The sequence below is a fragment of the Mastigoproctus giganteus genome, chromosome 9 (genome assembly GCF_048544385.1).
Source record: "Mastigoproctus giganteus isolate SK-2022 chromosome 9, ASM4854438v1, whole genome shotgun sequence".
NCBI lineage: Eukaryota > Metazoa > Arthropoda > Arachnida > Uropygi > Thelyphonidae > Mastigoproctus > Mastigoproctus giganteus.
This window is the reverse complement of record NC_143583.1, coordinates 119,555,856-119,575,093: the sequence shown is the minus strand read 5'-3', so window position 1 is coordinate 119,575,093 and position 19,238 is coordinate 119,555,856. Positions and strand designations below refer to the sequence as shown.

General features: G+C 36.8%; 1 protein-coding gene across 1 annotated transcript in view; it reads right to left on the bottom strand.

Moving 5' to 3' along the window:
* Positions 1 to 19,238, bottom strand: part of xmas (RRM_XMAS2 and SAC3_GANP domain-containing protein xmas) — a 311,404-nt gene that overhangs the window by 262,529 nt on the left and 29,637 nt on the right. Inside the window, exon 2 of the mRNA XM_090380957.1 lies at positions 15,042 to 15,253. Within this exon, the coding sequence (XP_090237083.1) occupies positions 15,042 to 15,253 (212 nt within the window). The remainder of the gene's footprint in view (positions 1 to 15,041; positions 15,254 to 19,238) is intronic.

The window sequence follows — 19,238 nt, the reverse complement described above, 5'->3', positions numbered from 1 at the left end:
AAATGCCGATCTTCAGGTAATTCTCCAGTGGGGCAAAGACAACTTAGTTGATTTCAACCCTTCTAAAACCCAGTCTTGTCTTATATCCCGCAAAAAGGATTCTTCTGCTCCTATGTTTATCTTTAGTGACACTCCGATTTCTAGGCAAAATGATATATCTCTTTTGGGATTACCCTGACTTCTAAACTCTCTTGGCACAAGCATCTAAAAAACTTGGTGTTCTCTTTCGCTCTTGGCGTTACTTTTCTTCCCACATCTGAGTGTGGTGCCCCAAAACCTCTCTCAGGCTTCTTGATTCCATTCAGAAGAGGGCAGTTAGGTTAATTAATGACTCATCTCTAACAGAGTCTGTGCACTCGCTGTCTCATAGACGTACTGTTTCTGCTGCATGCCTCTTCTACAGATACTTCCATAGACACTGTTCTTCTGAATTAGCTTCTTTAATTCCTGCTCTCTCTTTCAAAACAGTGTGACCACGTGCCGCCACCAGCCAACATCCATTTACAGTCCAACTTCAAACTCACAGAACCAACTTTTCATCTTCCTCGTTTATTCATTCAACTGCCATTTTCTGGAACAACCTTCCTTCATACATATTTCCTGAAAATTACAGTCTGCAGAACTTCAAGTCAAATGTCAACAAATATCTTCTTTCGTCTTCTCAACCTCCAACCCAAGCATGGTGGTAAGTACTATAGGTTCTAACACCTCTCGTGTTTGGGGTTTACATAAAACAAAAAAAAAAAAAAAAAAAAAAACAAAAAAAAAGTTGAATCAACCGATAAATGAGATTCTGTCAGAAAAAGTACATAGGGTTTGGCAGATTGCAAGCGGAAATGGACACAGTTGAGATTAGAATTAAGATCACGTATATTTGTGAAATGAATTAGGAAGTGTTTGGGAGGTTTAGATCTTTTTGCAGATGAGCTTACTCTATTAGTTTGACAATTCATGGTGCATTCAATAGTAAGAAAAAGAGGGTGGGACATACTGTATGAAGTAACAAAATTTTTGGATATGGCATACATGGTAAGAATATACCCAGATCCCTGACTTTAGCATTAGCATTAGTAGAGGTATATGATGCAAGAAAGCAAGCTTATGCAGCAACAGCAAAAAAAAAAAAAAACTTCCACTTCACCCCTCCATTCGTTCGAAATATCTGTCCAGCTGAGCCTTAAATTTATTTAGGCTATCAACTTCCACAACAAGGGATGGAAGTCTGTTCCACCAACCAACTATCTGCTGGCTAAAGGAAAATTTCCACACATCTATCCTACATCTGTCTTTCCTCAATTTGAATTTATGCCCTCTCAGGTGATTATTCTGAGCAAGAGAAAGAATCCCATCAGCATTGAGCATGCTCAAACCATTCAAGGCTTTATACACCTCTATCAGATCACCTCGCCAGTGCCTGGTCTCCAGACACTGTAATCTGCAAAACTTAAGCCTGTCTTCGTAAGAGCAACCCTTTGTTCCATTCACTAATCTTGTTGCCCTTCTCTGTACTCGTTCCAGCAGCTCTACATCCTTCTTGAAATGAGGCCTCCAGACCTGTATACAGTACTCAAGGTATACAAGGAAATAATCACCTCTTTATCTCTGCTAGAAAAATTCCTGTATATCATTGACAAGACACCATGAGCTACTCTTGCAGACCGTCTGCACTGCTCAGAGAACTTCACATCTGCCTACACAATTACACCCAGGTCCTTTTCATTCTCTACCACTCTCAGTGTAGTACCACAGAGTTGATACGTTGTTCTGGAGTTGCTGTTTCCCATATGTAGTACTTTACATTTGTCAATGTTAAACTTCATTTGCCACCTCTCAGCCCATCTGCTCAACCTTGCCAGATCCTGCTGCAGCAGCATAGTGTCAGTAGAGTCCTTGACAACCCTGCCAACCTTTGTATCGTCTGCAAACTTCAACATTAAGCTTGATATACCATCATCAATATTATTTATAAATACAGAAAACAATAATGGACCCAACACTGAACCCTGAGGGACTCCACTAATAACATTAGTCCACGATGAGCAGTGTCCATTGATTACCACTCTCTGTCTTCTCCCCCTCAACCACCCCTTTATCCATAGCAGCAATTTGCCTCCAATATCACACTGCTCCAATTTGTGCAGCAGTCTTCCATGTGCAACAGTATCAAAAGCCTTTCTAAGATCCAAGTATATAATATCAAAGTTATTCTCTGCAACCAGCTCTTTTGTGACTGCATCATAGTATCCAATCAAATTGGTCAGGCAAGACTTCCCCTTAACAAAACCATGCTGTATCTGAACTATAACTTAAGTCTTGTTTAGATGATCCTGCAGTGCTTCTTTAACCAGTGCCTCCATTAATTTTCCTGGACCAGAAGTTAAACTCACAGGTCTATAATTACTTGTGTCAGCCTTTGATCCTCCTTTGTGAATTGGGGTCACATTTGCACATCTCCAGTCTATGGGTACCTCCCCCCGAGTCCAAGGAAGCTCTCATAATTATGGCTAAGGGTTTGCTTACTTCCTTTGCTGCCTCCTTTAATATAACTGGATAGATCCCATCCACCCCAGGTGCCTTTCTTGTGTTTATCTTCAACAATTTCTCCTCCACTTTACTCTCAGTTATTACAAGGTTATTCTTATTACAAGATGATAGTACAAGATTATAACACGTTATTACAAGATCATAACGTGGCCTCGACAATGTCCACTGCATACACACTAACTGGACTCCCTCCAGTCACTATCTATGCAAGATCATTTGCAAAAATATCCTGTTTTTGAATTTTATAGTGAGAAATATGTTTCTGAAATTGAGAAAGTTGTGGATGATTTTGAAACCAGCTTCAGCGATTTTAAAACAATTGAAGACATTGTTCAATATATTTTTTACCCAGAAATTGCAGAAAAAAATCGCCGAGATTTTTCACATGGAGAAAATATTACTTGAAAATGAAATTATTTCATTGCAAAACGATATCTTCCCAAAAGCCAGGTCATCAGAAAAAGACTTTTGTAAATATGTTTGCCGAGAAAAGTAGCCAAATGTAAAAAAATGCAGCAAACTTTTAAATTCCTGGTTTGGTTCCACATATGCGGATCAGCCTTTTCGTATTTGAAACAAACAAAGAATCGCTCTACTCTTACAGACTTGCATACAGAAGATTCTTTACAGTTGGGCTTATCACAGTACAGTCAGTTCTCGTATAACATGTGTTTACACTACACGAATTCGATCATACATGATTTATAAATAGGGGAATGATATCGTATATAACACAAACCGAATTCGCTTATGCACGATTCGCCTTTGTGTTTACAAGAAATGGCAGTCGAATGCGGAATCACCCCAAATGAACGCAACACGATAGCAATGAAGAGAAGATTCTGAAAATGTATTTATGTTTTTTATATCAGTGAAGGGGAAATGCTTTTCACCATAATAATGTAAAGACCCACACAATTCCAGCTATCGGTATTATCGCAAATGCAATTAGATCGAGGTTACTACCAGTTTATAACAGATTCCACTAGCAGAAACCCAGCTGGAAATAGTTTTTATTGTTTTATGGTAGTAATCCCCCAGAAATGTGCTTTAGTAAAATGTGAGCTAGTGAGGTGTTAGTGTGTCTCTGCCTTTATGGTGTTGTTTATTCAGTTGCTACAAGTGCACAGCTTCTTTTATGTGTATCAAGTGTGCCTCCTCATTTTGTAATTGTGCTTTATTCCCTAAAAATGAGTAAAATACTTAAAAGGTGTGAAAAGGAAGCGTCCTGGTGAAGACACTACAGATTCAGAGAGAAAAAGAAAAGCAATATCGATAAACGGAGGCGAACTGGGTCAAAAATTCGTAACCGGGAAAATTTGTAGCGGCCTCATACTAGCGTTTATGGCCAAAATCACACCGGCCTCCATTCTCTTCTGGCCTCCGGCCTACAGGGGTTTCCCCAGTAAGGCTTATGGCCAGTCTGCCTCTGTTGATAGAGAAAAAATATGAAATTTTGAAACACTGAGTGAAATGCAGACCATTTGATATTGCACGTGCTACTGGCCTAAATGAGGCAACGCCGAGAATTAGAAAGAATACAGAGACAATAAAAACAACTTTCATAGCAGGAACAACTCAAAGTGTAATTAAAATCCATTAGATCAAGACACAAAGAATTGGAAGAGATGAAACGGCTGTCATCTGTTTGGATAGAAAAACAAGTTTGCTTAAAATAAGAGCAAAAGCATTAGCAATATTATTATGATTATTTATTGTTTGGTAATGTTTTGGTTACAAATGTGTGTTCAATCTTGGGTGGTCAGCACCCAACCCTATTTTTCCAATAGGGCCTGTTATTTATATTGCACGAGGATTTCTAGGAACACAACTATTGTGCTATATGAAGACTGACTGTATATCCCCGATTTTGAAAGCTTGGCAGATGACATTAATACACAAACTTCACATAAATTAAAAATTTAAATAGGTATGAATTTAAAACAAGAATTCTGAATTGTATTTAATTTTAAAATTTATAAACATTTTCCAATATGTGTTGATTAACTTTTTTAACCATTGTGCAATGATAATCTTGAGATGGTAGATCGTGGCACATTTTGAAGAAATAAAGTAGATCACATCACAAATTAAGTTGGCCACCACTGATGTACAGCTTTTTAACAAATGGTGGGGAATGCTTTCATAAAAAATCATTCCATGTATATGTGATATAAACACTACTTCCTCCACAACTGAAAAGTATCCAGACATGTTTAGACAAGTCAACACCTGCAAGTCAGATTACTATATACACACACTGGCAAAGAGTATATGTTCTTCTGCATTCAGTTGTTTTCTGGTGCAACCATGCCAACTGGTATCTGCTTTTAATATGAATTTCACATTCGGTGTCTCTGATAATGGCAACTTGTGATTGTATAAAGAATCCAAATATATCTTGTTATATTTAAGGTAACTATTGTGTGGCGAAACAAAGGATATAACATCATTTGCAAAATATGTACATGTTGCATAATTTGGAATGAAATTAGGTAACCAAATAAAAGTCAGGCCCTCAATAAAGTGTCGTACATGTGTGGAAAGCTTGCAATTCTGAAAATATGGTAAAAAGAAAGCTGACATTTGCTATTAGTATTAGTAATAGCCGCATGTGCAAGAAAGCCTATGGCTTATGCTGCACCAGCCAAAAAAAAAAAAATCTGAACAAAACAATGATAAAAACAAAAAAAAAAAAAACTTGCTGGGTAAAATAAAACTTCCTGCAGTCCAATCTACACATTTCCCCCTGTAACTTGAATTTATGTCCCCTAGTTCTAGCATCATTTATAATCTTGAAAATTTCGTCCTCATTCATTTTACTGATGCCTCTCAGAGCCTTAAAGACCTCAATCAAATCTCCTCTAAGGTGTCTAGTTTCCAAACTCTGCAACCCACATATTCGAAGTCTTTCTTCATAAGGACGCCCTTTTGCCGATCTCACCAGGCGAGTTACCCGTCTTTGCACCCTTTCAAGAAGCTCAATGTCTTTCTTTAGGTGCGGTCTCCGTACTTGAACACCATTTCCTCAGCACGGTCCTGTATTTTCCAACAAATCGTCAGATCGTGTACGTTTAATATCATTAGTCCCCACATGAATAATAATATTCTCTTTACCCCCTTTAAAATCTGACAATCTGTTGAAAAATCATTCCATGTATATGTGATATAAACACTACTTCCTCCACAACTGAAAAGTACCCAGACATGTTCAGACAAGTCAACACCTGCAAGTCAGATTATTATATACACACACTTGCAAAGAGTATGTGTTCTTCTGCATTCAGTTGTTTTCTGGTGCAACCATACCAACTGGTATCTGCTTCTAATATGAATTTCACATTCGGTGTCTCTGATAATGGCAACTTGTGATTGTATAAAGAATCCAAATATATCTTGTTATATTTAAGGTAACTATTGTGTGGCGAAACAAAGGAAGGATATAACATCATTTGCAAAATATGTACATGTTGCATAATTTGGAATGAAATTAGGTAACCAAATAAAAGTCAGGCCCTCAATAAAGTGTCGTACATGTGTGGAGAGCTTGGAATTCTGGAAATATGGTAAAAAGAAAGCTGACATTTGCTATTCCCATGGTATGGAGGAACCCTTGGGATCATATTAATGATTGCTACTTTTTCTCCATAAATGTAGCTGGTTATAATATAAAAAACAAGAGCATCGTATACTCCCAAAGTTACTTCAGCTCTAAGACTAGTACCACAAGGACCTGACCTACCAGTATTATCAGTGTATCCACTATTACCTCCCCATGCATATAAAACTAGTTTTACTGAAAGAGTTTGTCCAAGGTGTGAATAAAGAAGGAAACAGTTTCAAATATATTTGCACTAAATTTCCATTACTTACAGATAAAAAAAAATCAATGCTGAAATTTTTGTTCAATGCAACAAAAGTATAAATTTATATACTGATGCGGATAATTGGTGTCTTGAAAAGAGGCTATTAACACTGGTCATAGAAAAACAAAAAAGCTTGGTGATGTGTTGACCTCACATCTCCAAGCTGCTTCTAGACTCTGTATTTGAAGGATCAATGAACCAAACCGAAAGAGACACTTGGGCTGGCTTTAAAGATATACTATGCAATTTTTTGGGAAACAATAAACACCAAGATTATGAGATCATGAGTGACATACTACAGAAGTTCAGAACACTGCAATAGGACTATTAAGATACATTTCTTGCACTCTCATCTCAACTATTTCCAAAAAATTCTGTTAAAGTGAACAGCAATGAGTGAGAGAAGATTCCATCATGATATAAAAGAAATGGAAAAAAAGATATCAAGAGGGATGAATTTCAATATGATGGCCAACTACTTCTCGAACAGCAGTTTGAGAATTTGGATAAAAAGAGAAATAATCACTGAAACTAGCTGCCTGAAGAAGTCAAAGAGTTGCAAGTTTAACCCAGTCTAGTGTAAAGAAATCCATCTTTGGATTTGTGGCCATCTTTGCTTGACAAGAGAATGTAGTCTGTGATATTTATGTTTATATATATATTTATTGGTATTTTTATATAAAAATAACCTATCTGTAAAATTGGAACAGCTAAAAAATAAACAAAAAGCACCTCCACCAATATTTTCACTTGATTTTTTTTTTTTTTTAATTTGCAAAAAATTCTGACATGTCAGAGCAAATTTTGAGTAACTTTCAAAATTTCTATTAAAAAATGTAGTTCAGATTTCTTATCAGAAAAGACATCTTAAAATGCAAACTGGTGGTAAAAGCAGTGACTCTTCATGCATTAAAAATCTACAGATAAAGGAACCAAAGAGTGGGAGTGATCACAGTGTACTGAATGTGTGGGATTTACTTAAAGCTGTAACTACTATCAGGGACAAAGGGAAAGTCTTTTGCTTTCATAAACATGACTAGTGTTCACAGACAGTTTTTAAAATCTATTCAGTGGAACCAATTGATGATGCAAACACCAAATTCTAAATGGGAAAGCTTTCAAGGAAAGTAATCTAAGAAGTTACTAGGTTTTCTATACCAAGAGGTAGCATTCAAGGTTTAGAATTAAACCTTGAATGACCAAACCACTAGTCTCATCAGATGAACTGATGAGACTGGTGGAAGAGAAGAAAAATGCATTGAATACTTATAAATTATAAGGTGATACAGTAATCTACAGTAGGTATAAACTAGTCTGAACTCGAGTCACAAAGGAGGTTAGGCAATAAAGTAGATTACAAGAAGACTCCGACAAAGAAAAGTAGAAAAGACTTCTTATGTAAACACACTAGAAGGAAGGGGATGAACCATATTGGTCCACTAGATATGAAGCGGCACCTCCATAGCCAGGTGGGCAGGAGAGGCAGTGCGTAACACACGCTTCTTGATTAGACCGGGGTTCGAGCCCGTGACCATCAAATACGAAAAGGTCAGGGAATTACCACCGCATATCTCTGGAGCAATATGGCCTTAGTTGCTAATGCTCCTAAAAAAAAAAAAAAAAAAAAAAAAAAAATAACAACTAGATATGAATGGTTTAAAAGTTGACGATCCTGCTGACAAACTGAATAAGTACTTTGCATCTACATCCACACAAAGAATTTTTTAGGGATGGAGATGTAAGAAATGTATCAAATTCTAACTGGGAGCTAAACGACTGTGATAACTGAGGGGCAATTGGAAGATAAATTGTTTAACAAAATATAAATAAGGCACCTTGGGCAGATGCATTCTACCCAATTATATATTAAGAGAGAGAGAGAGAGAGAGAGAGAGAGAGAGAGAGAGAGAGAGAGAGAGAGAGAGAGTAGCAATAGAGGTTAACAAACACTTATCCATAATTATGAAGGCATCCTTGGATTAGGTCAAAAAATTGCACAGGGATGTCCTTATGGACTGGAGGAGTGCAAACGTAACTCAAATTCTAATGGAGGACCAAAGGGTGGAGTGAGTAATTACAGGCCTTAAGCTTGACTTCTCTATTCTATTGAAAATAATGGAGTCAATGATTAAAGAAGTAATGTAGAACAACCTAAAATGAAATGCAGCTATATGTCAGTTATGGCATTTACTTGTTAAGGATTAGTCAGACACACTTGTCTGACCAATCTGATTGAATACTACGACACAGTAAAAAAGGAACTAGATGTAAAAAATAATTTTGACATCATATACTTAGATTTCAGAAAAGTTTTTGATTTCTACAGCAGTGTGGCAGTAGGAGCAAGTTACTGTTATGGATAAAGGGATAGTTTAATGGGAGAAGTTATCAATACAATAGGCACTGCTCTTCTTGGACTAATGTTATTAGTGGAATCACCATAGGTTCACTGTTCAGGCCCATTGCTGTTTTTAATATTTATTGATGATTCCCTCATCAATATAATTTTTGGTCATGTCAAGAGAATAGTGAATTATATGTCAAGAGAATAGTGAGATGATGTTAGAAATGAAAATGGCAGGTAAGAGACAAAGAGGAATGCTGAGAATAAGAGGCCAAGGAGTGCTTAAGAAGGATGTGGAGAGAAAAGACATTAGTTGAGAGAAGCTGGAGAAAGCAGAAAGAGGTGGAAGTAGAGCTAAATGGAAATGGACTGGTTTTCTTATTGACCTTGCAAGAAGCTTGTACATCAATGGATTAGTGGTATTGATGAAGACATAACAAGCTTAATGTCAAAGTTGGTACATGATATATAACGTTTGGCAGGTTAGTGTTAATGACAGTAATTAGGTTATGCTACCACAAGATCTAGAAAAACTAAGCAGATGGGTTGAGAAGTGGCATTAAAGTTTAATATTGGCAAATGCAAGGTACTGCATATGGGTAACAGGAACACTAGAGTGACATACCAACTGTGTGGTACCACACTGAGGGTAATGGAAAAACAAAAGACCTGAGGGTAACTGTGCAGTCAGACATGAGAACAGTACAGAGAAGCTACTAGGACAATTCATGGGATTTTTTCAATGATTTTGCCAGCATGGATAGGGAGGTGATTATACCATTGTATAAGGCAATGGTTAGGCCACAACTTCAGTACTGCATACAAGTCTGAAAGCTTTGTTTAAGAAAGGAAGGAAATGGATGTATTGGAATGGGTGAGAGGAGTGCAAGTGAGATTAGCGAGGAGAACAAAAGGTACTCTTACCAACAAAGGCTTCAGTTCTACAAATTGCAGCCTACTGGATGCCGGCGAAGAGTTTTAATAGAGGTGTTTAAGGTTTTGACTGGATTAAGTAAGCTAAATGCTGATGGAATTCTCCCTCTTACTCAGACAGCACACAAGGAGGCACAAATTTAAGTTGAGGAAGGATGGTTACAACACAGCTGTGTAAAAATTTGCTTTCAATCAGAGAGTATTTAATTGTTATAACAAAACTTCTATCTGGTGTTGTGGAAGTATGTAATTTGAATAAATTCAAAGAACTAAACAAATTATTAGAGGGGTGCACAGGTGATGTAGGAAGTTTTTTTTTTTTTTTTTTGCTGTGCTTGCTTTCTTGTTTTATTTGCCACTACTAATACATCGACACAAAAAGGCCGAATACTAGTAACCTGTGGTAATTCTCTTTTGTGATACTGCACAATCTGACATAAATTCTCACAGTACACATAAGCCATTAGACAGCATATGTTGTTGCATCTATGATATATATGAATTTTTCTGTTAGGGACAAAGAGGTCACTGTTCCATTAAAAAAAAAAATTAAAAAAATGGATAGCACACCTTAGGTTTGGTGACCTTAATTAAAAGGGATGTTAAACTGCTTGAAATGTATTTACATTTCCAGCAGATATTTATCTACTCCTACTGAAATTAATATAAGCTGTGTAGAATTATCTCTCATTAATTTGAATCTCTGTCCCGTTTTTTGCTTTAACCTAAAAAATGAGAAAATATGCTCCCACCAATTAAGTTTGCTCAACCCCTAGACTTCGAGTATCATTATTGTACATGTAATGGATAGCCTCTTTCTGTGTATAGCAATTAGCATTAGCATTAGTAGAGGCATTTGATGCAAGAAAGCAAGCTTATGCAGTATCAGCCAAAAAAAAAAAAAAAAAACCACTTCCACTTCACCCCTCTGTTCGTTTAAAATACCTGTCCAGCTGAGCCTTAAACTTATTTATGCTATCAACCTCCACCACAAGGGATGGAAGTCTGTTCCACCAACCAACCACCCGCTGGCTAAAGGCAAATTTCCGCACGTCTATCCTACATCTGTCTTTCCTCAATTTGAATTTATGCCCTCTCAGGTGATTTTTCTGAGCTAGAGGAAGAATCCCATCAGCATTGAGCATGCTTAAACCATTCAAGGCTTTATACACCTCTATCAGATCACCTTGCTGGTGCCTAGTCTCCAGACACTGTAATTTGCAAAACTTAAGCCTTTCTTCGTAAGAGCACCCCTTTGTTCCATTCACTAATCTTGTTGCCCTTCTCTGTACTCGTTCCAGCAGCTCTACATCCTTCTTGAAATGAGGCCTCCAGACCTGTATACAGTACTCTAGGTGTGGCCTGACCATCGCCTTATACAATGGAATAATCACCTCCTTATCCCTGCTGGAAAAATTCCTGTATATCATTGACAATACTCCATGAGCTACTCTTGCAGCCCATTTGCACTGCTCAGAGAACTTCATATCTGCCTGCACAACCACCCCCAAGTCCCTTTCATTCTCTACCACTGTCAGTGTAGTACCACAGAGTTGATACGTTGCTCTGGGGTTGCTGTTTCCCATGTGTAGTACTTTACATTTGTCAATGTTAAACTTCATTTGCCACCTCTCAGCCCATCTGCTCAACCTTTCCAGATCCTGTTGCAGCAGCATAGTGTCAGTAGTGTCCTTGACAACCCTGCCAACCTTTGTATCGTCTGCAAACATGGACATTACGCCCGATATACCATCATCAATATCATTTATAAATACAGAAAACAATAATGGACCCAACACTGAGCCCTGAGGGACTCCACTAATAACATCAGTCCACGATGAGCAGTGTCCATTGATTACCACTCTCTGTATTCTCCCCCTCAACCACCCCTTTATCCATAGCAGCAATTTGCCTCCAATGTCACACTGCTCCAATTTGTGTAGCAGTCTTCCATGTGCAACAGTATCAAAAGCCTTTCTAAGATCCAAGTATATAATATCAAAGTTATTCCCTGCATCCAGTTCTTTTGTGACTGCATCATAGTATCCAATCAAGTTGGTCAGGCAAGACTTCCCCTTAACAAAACCATGCTGTGTCTGAGCTATAACTGAAGTCTTGTCTAAATGATCCTGCAGTGCTTCTTTAACCAGTGCCTCCATTAATTTTCCTGGAACAGAAGTTAAGCTCACAGGTCTATAATTACTTGTGTCAGCCTTTGATCCTCCTTTGTGAATTGGGGTCACATTTGCACATTTCCAGTCTATGGGTACCTCCCCTGAGTCCAAGGAAGCTCTCATAATTATGGCTAAGGGTTTGCTTACTTCCTTTGCTGCCTCCTTTAATATAACTGGATAGATCCCATCCACCCCGGGTGCCTTTCTTGTGTTTATCTTCAACAGTTTTTCCTCCACTTTACTCCCAGTTATTTCAAGATTCTGTAGCTTACTGCTAGAGTTGAATACACCTCTGGCATTCCCCTCGCTGAATAACTCCTCATGTGTGAACGTCGATGCAAAATATTCATTTAGTTTGTTAGCTACCTGAGCAGGATCATCAACACTTGACCCATCTGATTCATCCCCTTCCTTCTAGAGTTTACATAAGTAAAGAACTCTTTGCTGTTTTTCTTTGCATCCCTTGCCAAGGATTTCTCGTAATCTGCCTTCGCCTGCCTAACCTCCTTTGTAACTTGGTTGCATATCAACTTGTATCTATCATAGGCTTCTGTGTCATGTGTTAATTTGTATGTATCCCATGCATTTTTCTTCTCTGCCATATGCCTCATTAGTTCATCTGACATCCATTTTGGCCTAAACCTTGAACAATATTTCTTAGTTGGTATGTAAAGCCTAGTAGCTTCCAAGATAAGTTCTTTGAATGCTTCCCATTTTGAATTTGCTGTTGGTAACATCATCATTGGTCCCACTGTATAGAATTTAAATACTGTCTCAGTCCATCGTAGTCGCCTTTACGGAAGCAATAACCCTTCCCTTTACCCCTAATGGTAGTTACCTCTTTGAGTAAATCCCACTTCAGCACACTGTGATCACTGCCACCTAGTGGTTCATTTATCTGCAGATTCTTAATGCATGAAGAATCACTGCTGATAATCAAATCAAGAGTATTACTCCCTCTAGTTGCCTCCCGAACATGCTGATGTAGAAAACAATCATCCAATAAATCCACAAAAGCCCTGCTAGTGTGTGAGTAACCAGCCCTCAAATTCCAGTCAATATCTGGGAAATTAAAATCTCCCATTATAAGACACTCTGATTTACTGGCCCACTCTATTTCCCTGTACAGTTCCTTATTATACTCATCAGAGTCATTAGGCCTATAGCACACTCCTACTCTCAATTTTGATCTCGCAATGTTTATGTCACACCAAACTGACTCCACACTGCACTGTCCAGCAATGTCGACTCGCTTCACTTCCTTGGTTTTTATGTGTTTCTTAACTAATAGCATAACCCCTCCCCCCTTCCTATCCTGTCTATCCTTTCTGTAGACGTTGTACTCCCCAAATTGCAGTTCTGCATCCCTTATATCTGTGTGACACCACGTCTCTGATATCCCAACAATATCTGCCTTCGATGTTTTGAGCAATACCTCAAATTCATCAAATTTATTTACTAAACTCCTAGCATTGGTGTACACGCAAGTATACCTGCACCTGTTTCTATTCTTAGCTACCCTAACACAACCCATGTGTTTACTTGTACCGCAATGGCTCCCAGCAGTCTCTGAAATACCATGCATCTTGTTTTTCAGGCTATTTCAATGACTAAACTAGGTTTGCTAATTAGTGCATCGATCTCATATTGCAGAGGCACTTCACCACAAGTTCCCTTCATATTGCCCTACTCTAAATAAAAATCAACAAACCAATGGAGAATATACTGCATTTAAAGTGTATGCCACCAACCATTTCCAGGTTTTGATCTTTTTTGAATCTCATCATTGGATGGGTAGGCACTATGAATATTTCAAAGCCCCCTCCAATGATGAAATATATATAAGATGCAAGACAGTGTAGTAAGTAAATAAACTCAATTAAACTTAGGATTATATTTATATTATTATATTTATGAAACATTATTATATTTATAATAATGTTTCATAGCTGCCATAGGATATGACAGCAATAAAATAAAAGCAAAAACCCACCCACTGATAAGAGCAAAAAAAAAGGATCTAAAACCATGTATGGGAGGGGGGGGGGGGGTAGTGGCATACACTTAAAATAAAAATCAATATACATCTCCAATGCAGCAGTGCCTTCTATTCAGATTGACTAAATGCTGATTATGATGATATCCTGATTCTTTCTTGGACAATAAACACAAGTGACATACATTAAATTGGAAAAGGATGGTTGTAGGATGGATATATAATTTTACTTTCAGCCAGAGGGTCACTAATTGTTGGAACTAACTTCCATCTAGTGGCCTATAAGTGGCAGCCTGATTGAAGCATTGTACAAATTATTAGAAGGAATGGGAAAATTAATTGGTTAGTTTTTTTCTCCTACATGCACATTTTATACTTCTTACAACATGAAGCTTTTGGTCTAAATTTATTTGATCCATTAGTATCTCAATCAGATCCCCCATATTACTGAACTTTGTAGCTGGTCTCTCTCTCTCTCTCTCTCTCTCTCTCTCTCTCTCTCTCTCTCTCTCAGTATCCACCACTAGTTTTACTGATCTCCTTTGCATACTTTCAAGTAAGATCACTATCTCTCCTGAAACACGTGCTCCAGATCTCTATTCTGTATTACAGATGTATCCTGACCATTGGTTTCTACAGCAGGATAATTACTTTATTTCTACTGGTAAAATGCTTGAAGTACTTTATGCACTGTCTTTACATTGTAGCATACACAATTGCTGGTACGCATGCTGAATTTTGGAATTTGTACAGTGCCACAGCAATTGCACAGAGCATTATTAATTGTGGTGCTGGCTGATGGCTGCCTGAAAACAGTTAAAATGAACCTGTAAATCCTTTTGTCACTCTGGAACTAAATCAGAGTATGAAATAAACTGACTTTTTTTTTGTGACTTGAAAATGTGATTTCCTGCCATTTAAAGGTACATCTTCCAAAACTTTTAATTCATAAAATTAAGAACATTTTTAAAACTGTGTGCTATATTCACCATTACAATGCAGAAATAATCAAAACCATCTTTAATTTAACTAATTAAAAATAAAATAGTTATAAGTTACAATCGGAGAAAACATTGCTCTGTTACCTCTACGTAAGTGAATGCATTATACCGTGTAATAAACAAAGTTTTGTGTGGCAAAAACTGAAACATCTATATCAAAATATCATTTTAAAAAATACTTACATGCTTAAAAAAATGAACAATTGCATATTCTTTTTTTAAACTAGAAATGACTTTTTTCACTTTTCCAAACTTTGAGAAATGTTTCTGAAGTGTTTCTTTTTTATTCAAAACTGCTGGAATGCCTTTACACACTACAGATGTAATTTTCTGAATTTCTTTATAAGGACAAAGAACTGTATGGGTGTCTTCTTCCATCAGTTCATCCTTTGAACCTAAGATGAATTTGGGAGAGGAGTCAAAAATCTTAATTTATGCAAATTTTATTGTCTTAAATTTTTTTTTGAAAATTACAAGAGTTACCTCAATATTTCTTCATAGGATAATTTCTATCCCCAACTCTCCAAGCCTGATTAAAATGATTAATGAATGATTTAAAAACACATAAAAACTTCTTTAAAATTATTAAATGTGTTCAACACTCTCAGAACATAAATGATCCAATACTCGGGATCATAGTCAAAAGCCCCAACCCGACCCCAGATTCATCAAACCCTCCATTAATCCATGAGTGACTGAAAATGTTAAATACTAAAAACAGACATTGATAAAAAAAAAAAAAAATCATAAAATAAAAATGAAATCCACTAAATAAAACCATGACGATGACAATAAATTACGAAACTTTCCTTCCTTAAGGGGAGCAAGCGTTTCAACTTCTGTCGTGCTCACAGGTCAGAATACAAATGCACAATGTACATGCGTTCCCCACAATATTTATAGATTACTCATTAGTATGCATGCATGTAAAAGTCCATGAATCGGAAATAAGAAACGGACGTCGTATATTGATCAAGTTGTTATGTAGTCTCATTTCTAAGGTTTCCACAATTAGTAATTTAATGTAATTGTGTCGTATGTTTAAAACCTTAGCCTCATTGAACAGGAAAGTGTGATTATCATTTATGGCATGGAAAGACAAATCTGATGCAGTGGACTTCTAACACAGTAGTGGTTTTCAACCGGGGTGCCACAGCAACATTCCAGGGGTGCCATGTAATTTGGGTTTAAGTTACTTAAACTTATTTTTTTTAAATTTATATGTTTATTTCATTATAAAAAGGTATACAGTATCTTTTTAATAATTTTCTAGTGATCTATAATTGATGTTTACTGAATACCTCTATATAAAGAATAAAATTATATACTGTATATATATAATTTGTATTAAGAAATGTAATTTTTATAATTATATTATTGTAATAACTATCATATAACATATATTTTTTAATATTATACATATATATATACATACATATATCTACATATATATACATACATATATATATTTATACACATATCTACATATATATACATACATATATATATATTTATACACATATCTACATATATATACATACATATATATATATTTATACACATATCTACATATATATACATACATATATATATATATATACACATATATATATATATATTTAAGAGAGAATCGGATCTAACAGGCAGAAAACTGAGTAGGGGTGCCGCAAAACAAAATAAATTACTTAGGGGGTGCCGTTATTAAAAAAAGGTCGAAAACCACTGCTCTAACCGATGCAGCATGTTGTTTTAGACGCGTGTCCAAAAGACACCCTGTCGATCCCACGTAAGAGGAATCACAATCCCCGCATGTGATACTGTATATCAGGTCATGCATTTATACGGTGCCTCTGTAGCCAAGTGGAAAGGAGCAGCAGTACGTAGCACACGCTTCTTGATTAGACCGGGGTTCGAGCCCACCACCACCAAATATGGAGGATGCGGAAAGGTCAGGGAATGACCACCGCATATTCTGGAGCAATATGGCCTTAGTTGCTAATGCTCCTAAAAAAAAAAAAAAAAATGCATTTATACGGTAGTAGAGGGAAGGATGGAACAATTTTTCAATATCAAATAAAGTTTCTGTGTTGGCTTCGCTATTATTTTGACTTGTTTGAATTCTGTATTCCTGAGAAGAATCTTGAGTTGCCTTTACCATTGTTCAATGTATGGAATTGTAATAAAATGTTTTTTGCTATTACTATTGTTGTGTTCCTTACTGTCCACCCTATCCTTAGCCTGTAGTCTAATACTGTTAATGATGGTAAGCAGATATCCCCTAATTAAAAATCTATTTGTTTATTCTTCAATTTCTATATTTAATGCAGTCTGTGTTGTAGTGTACTTATAAGCATTAGTAAACTGATTAAATATAATGGAGCATTTGTAGGTAAACGGTGGTAACTGGAATGATGCAAGAACATTGCAGTATTTTTGGGTTTACAATTGATTTTGAACTGTAATTTATCTCCCTTCCTCGTGAGTGTAAATTTAAAAAATTTATCATTCTAGTGTAAATTTTAACCTTGTATATATGTTGTCAAGATTTATAGTATTGTCTTAAATTAAATAAACACTTTTATATAAAATTAATATTAGTACTATTACTGTCAGTCAGTATGATGCAAGAAAGCAAAGTTTACACAGCACCAGCCAAAAATAAAAAAAATAATAATAAAAAATAAAAAACTTCATTTTCCCTTCATCATCTGTCATCGTTCTGCTATTCCACTTGTCAACATACGAAACCTCGCCACCATGCCTTGTCCATGTACTTCTCTCCATCGTTGATTTCACTCCAATTTCCTCCTCTCTTATGACATCTGTCTTTATTATGTCCTGCCACCTCATTCTTGGTCTCCCCCTTGGTTTTTGACAATTAATTGTAAATCAAACATTCTTATTGGCAAACAGCTATTGTTCATCCTCTTGACATGTCCAGTCCATTTCAAATGGGACCTTTCAATTCTATTCTGGAGTTTTTCAACCTGAATTCTCTCACTTATCACATCATTCCTGATTCTGTCACGTCACGTCATGTCTTGTCTTGTCTTGTCTTTTGGCTATGCTCCTCAAAAATCTCATTTCTGGCCCCTGCATTCTGCTTCCATCCTTTTTTCCCTCATAGTCCAAGTTGCAGATGCATATGCCACAACTGGTACGTAACAGGTCTGGTATATAGCCTTCTTACACTTCAGTGGTATGTTCCTGTTTCAGATCAGATCTCTTACCTGCCTATAGAAATTCCTGCCCACTCGTATCCTTCTACTTATTTCTTCGTCTGTCACTCCAGTCTTTGTGATGATGCTTCCTAGATACTTGAAGTTGTTAACCATTTTTAGCTCTTTCCCTACCATTGTAATGTATCCATCAGGATCACCACTCCTCTTTAGTACCATTACTTCACTCTTCTCCTGACTGAAAACCAATCCAAATTCATTGGCCATACTAGCCCAGATATCAACTTGCCGTTGCACTTGTTCCCTGTTCTCTCTTTCTCTCCATATAAAGAGGTCATCTGCAAGGAGTATGACTTTCATCTGGTCTTGTCCAAGTTGTTCCGTCACTGTACATTGCACTTCATTCATGACAGCTATGAACAGTAGTAGTGACAAGATGCCTCCTTGCCTCAAACTTGATGTTATTTTGAAACAACCTCATCACTGTTCTTACTTTGCTCACTGAGTTGGTGTACATATTCTCAATTTTCTCCATTAGATATCCCCGAGTTCTCAAAATCTCCCATTCTTTCTCTCTCTCTCTTTACGGCATCAAACGCTTTCTTTATGTCCAAAAATGCCATCCATAATTTTTTATTGTGTTCATAACATTTTTCCATCAGTTGCCTGATGCAGAAAATTAGATCCACCCTCGATCTGTCAGGACTAAAGCCATACTGTTCCTCGGCCATCCTATTTTCAATCGTTCCTCTTATCTTCCGCTTTAACACTCTCTCATACAGCTTACTCACATGTGATGTCAGTGTGCTGCCTCTATAATTGGAACACTTCTTCCTGTTCCCTTTCTTGAACAACTTCTCTCCATTTATCTCATTTATACCAGCAGACTTAACTGCTCTACATCATTCCGCATCAAGTCTGTCTGACCTATCTCTCCGCATCTTCTCTTTCATCCCCTCTTTATGATCAACCTGCCTTTGTCCCTTTTGCTGGCTGTCCTGTACGTTCAGCAGATTTTTAAAATACTTCTTCCAGTTTCTCTTATCTCTTCATCCTTGGTTATTAGGTTCTCATTCATCAAGTATTTGCTCTGCTCACCATTTCTTCTCCTATTCCTCACCATATCATACAGCATCTTTTTATTACTGTTGATATCTTGTCACAGAGTTTCAATCCATTCTTCCAGCCACAGTCTTCTCTC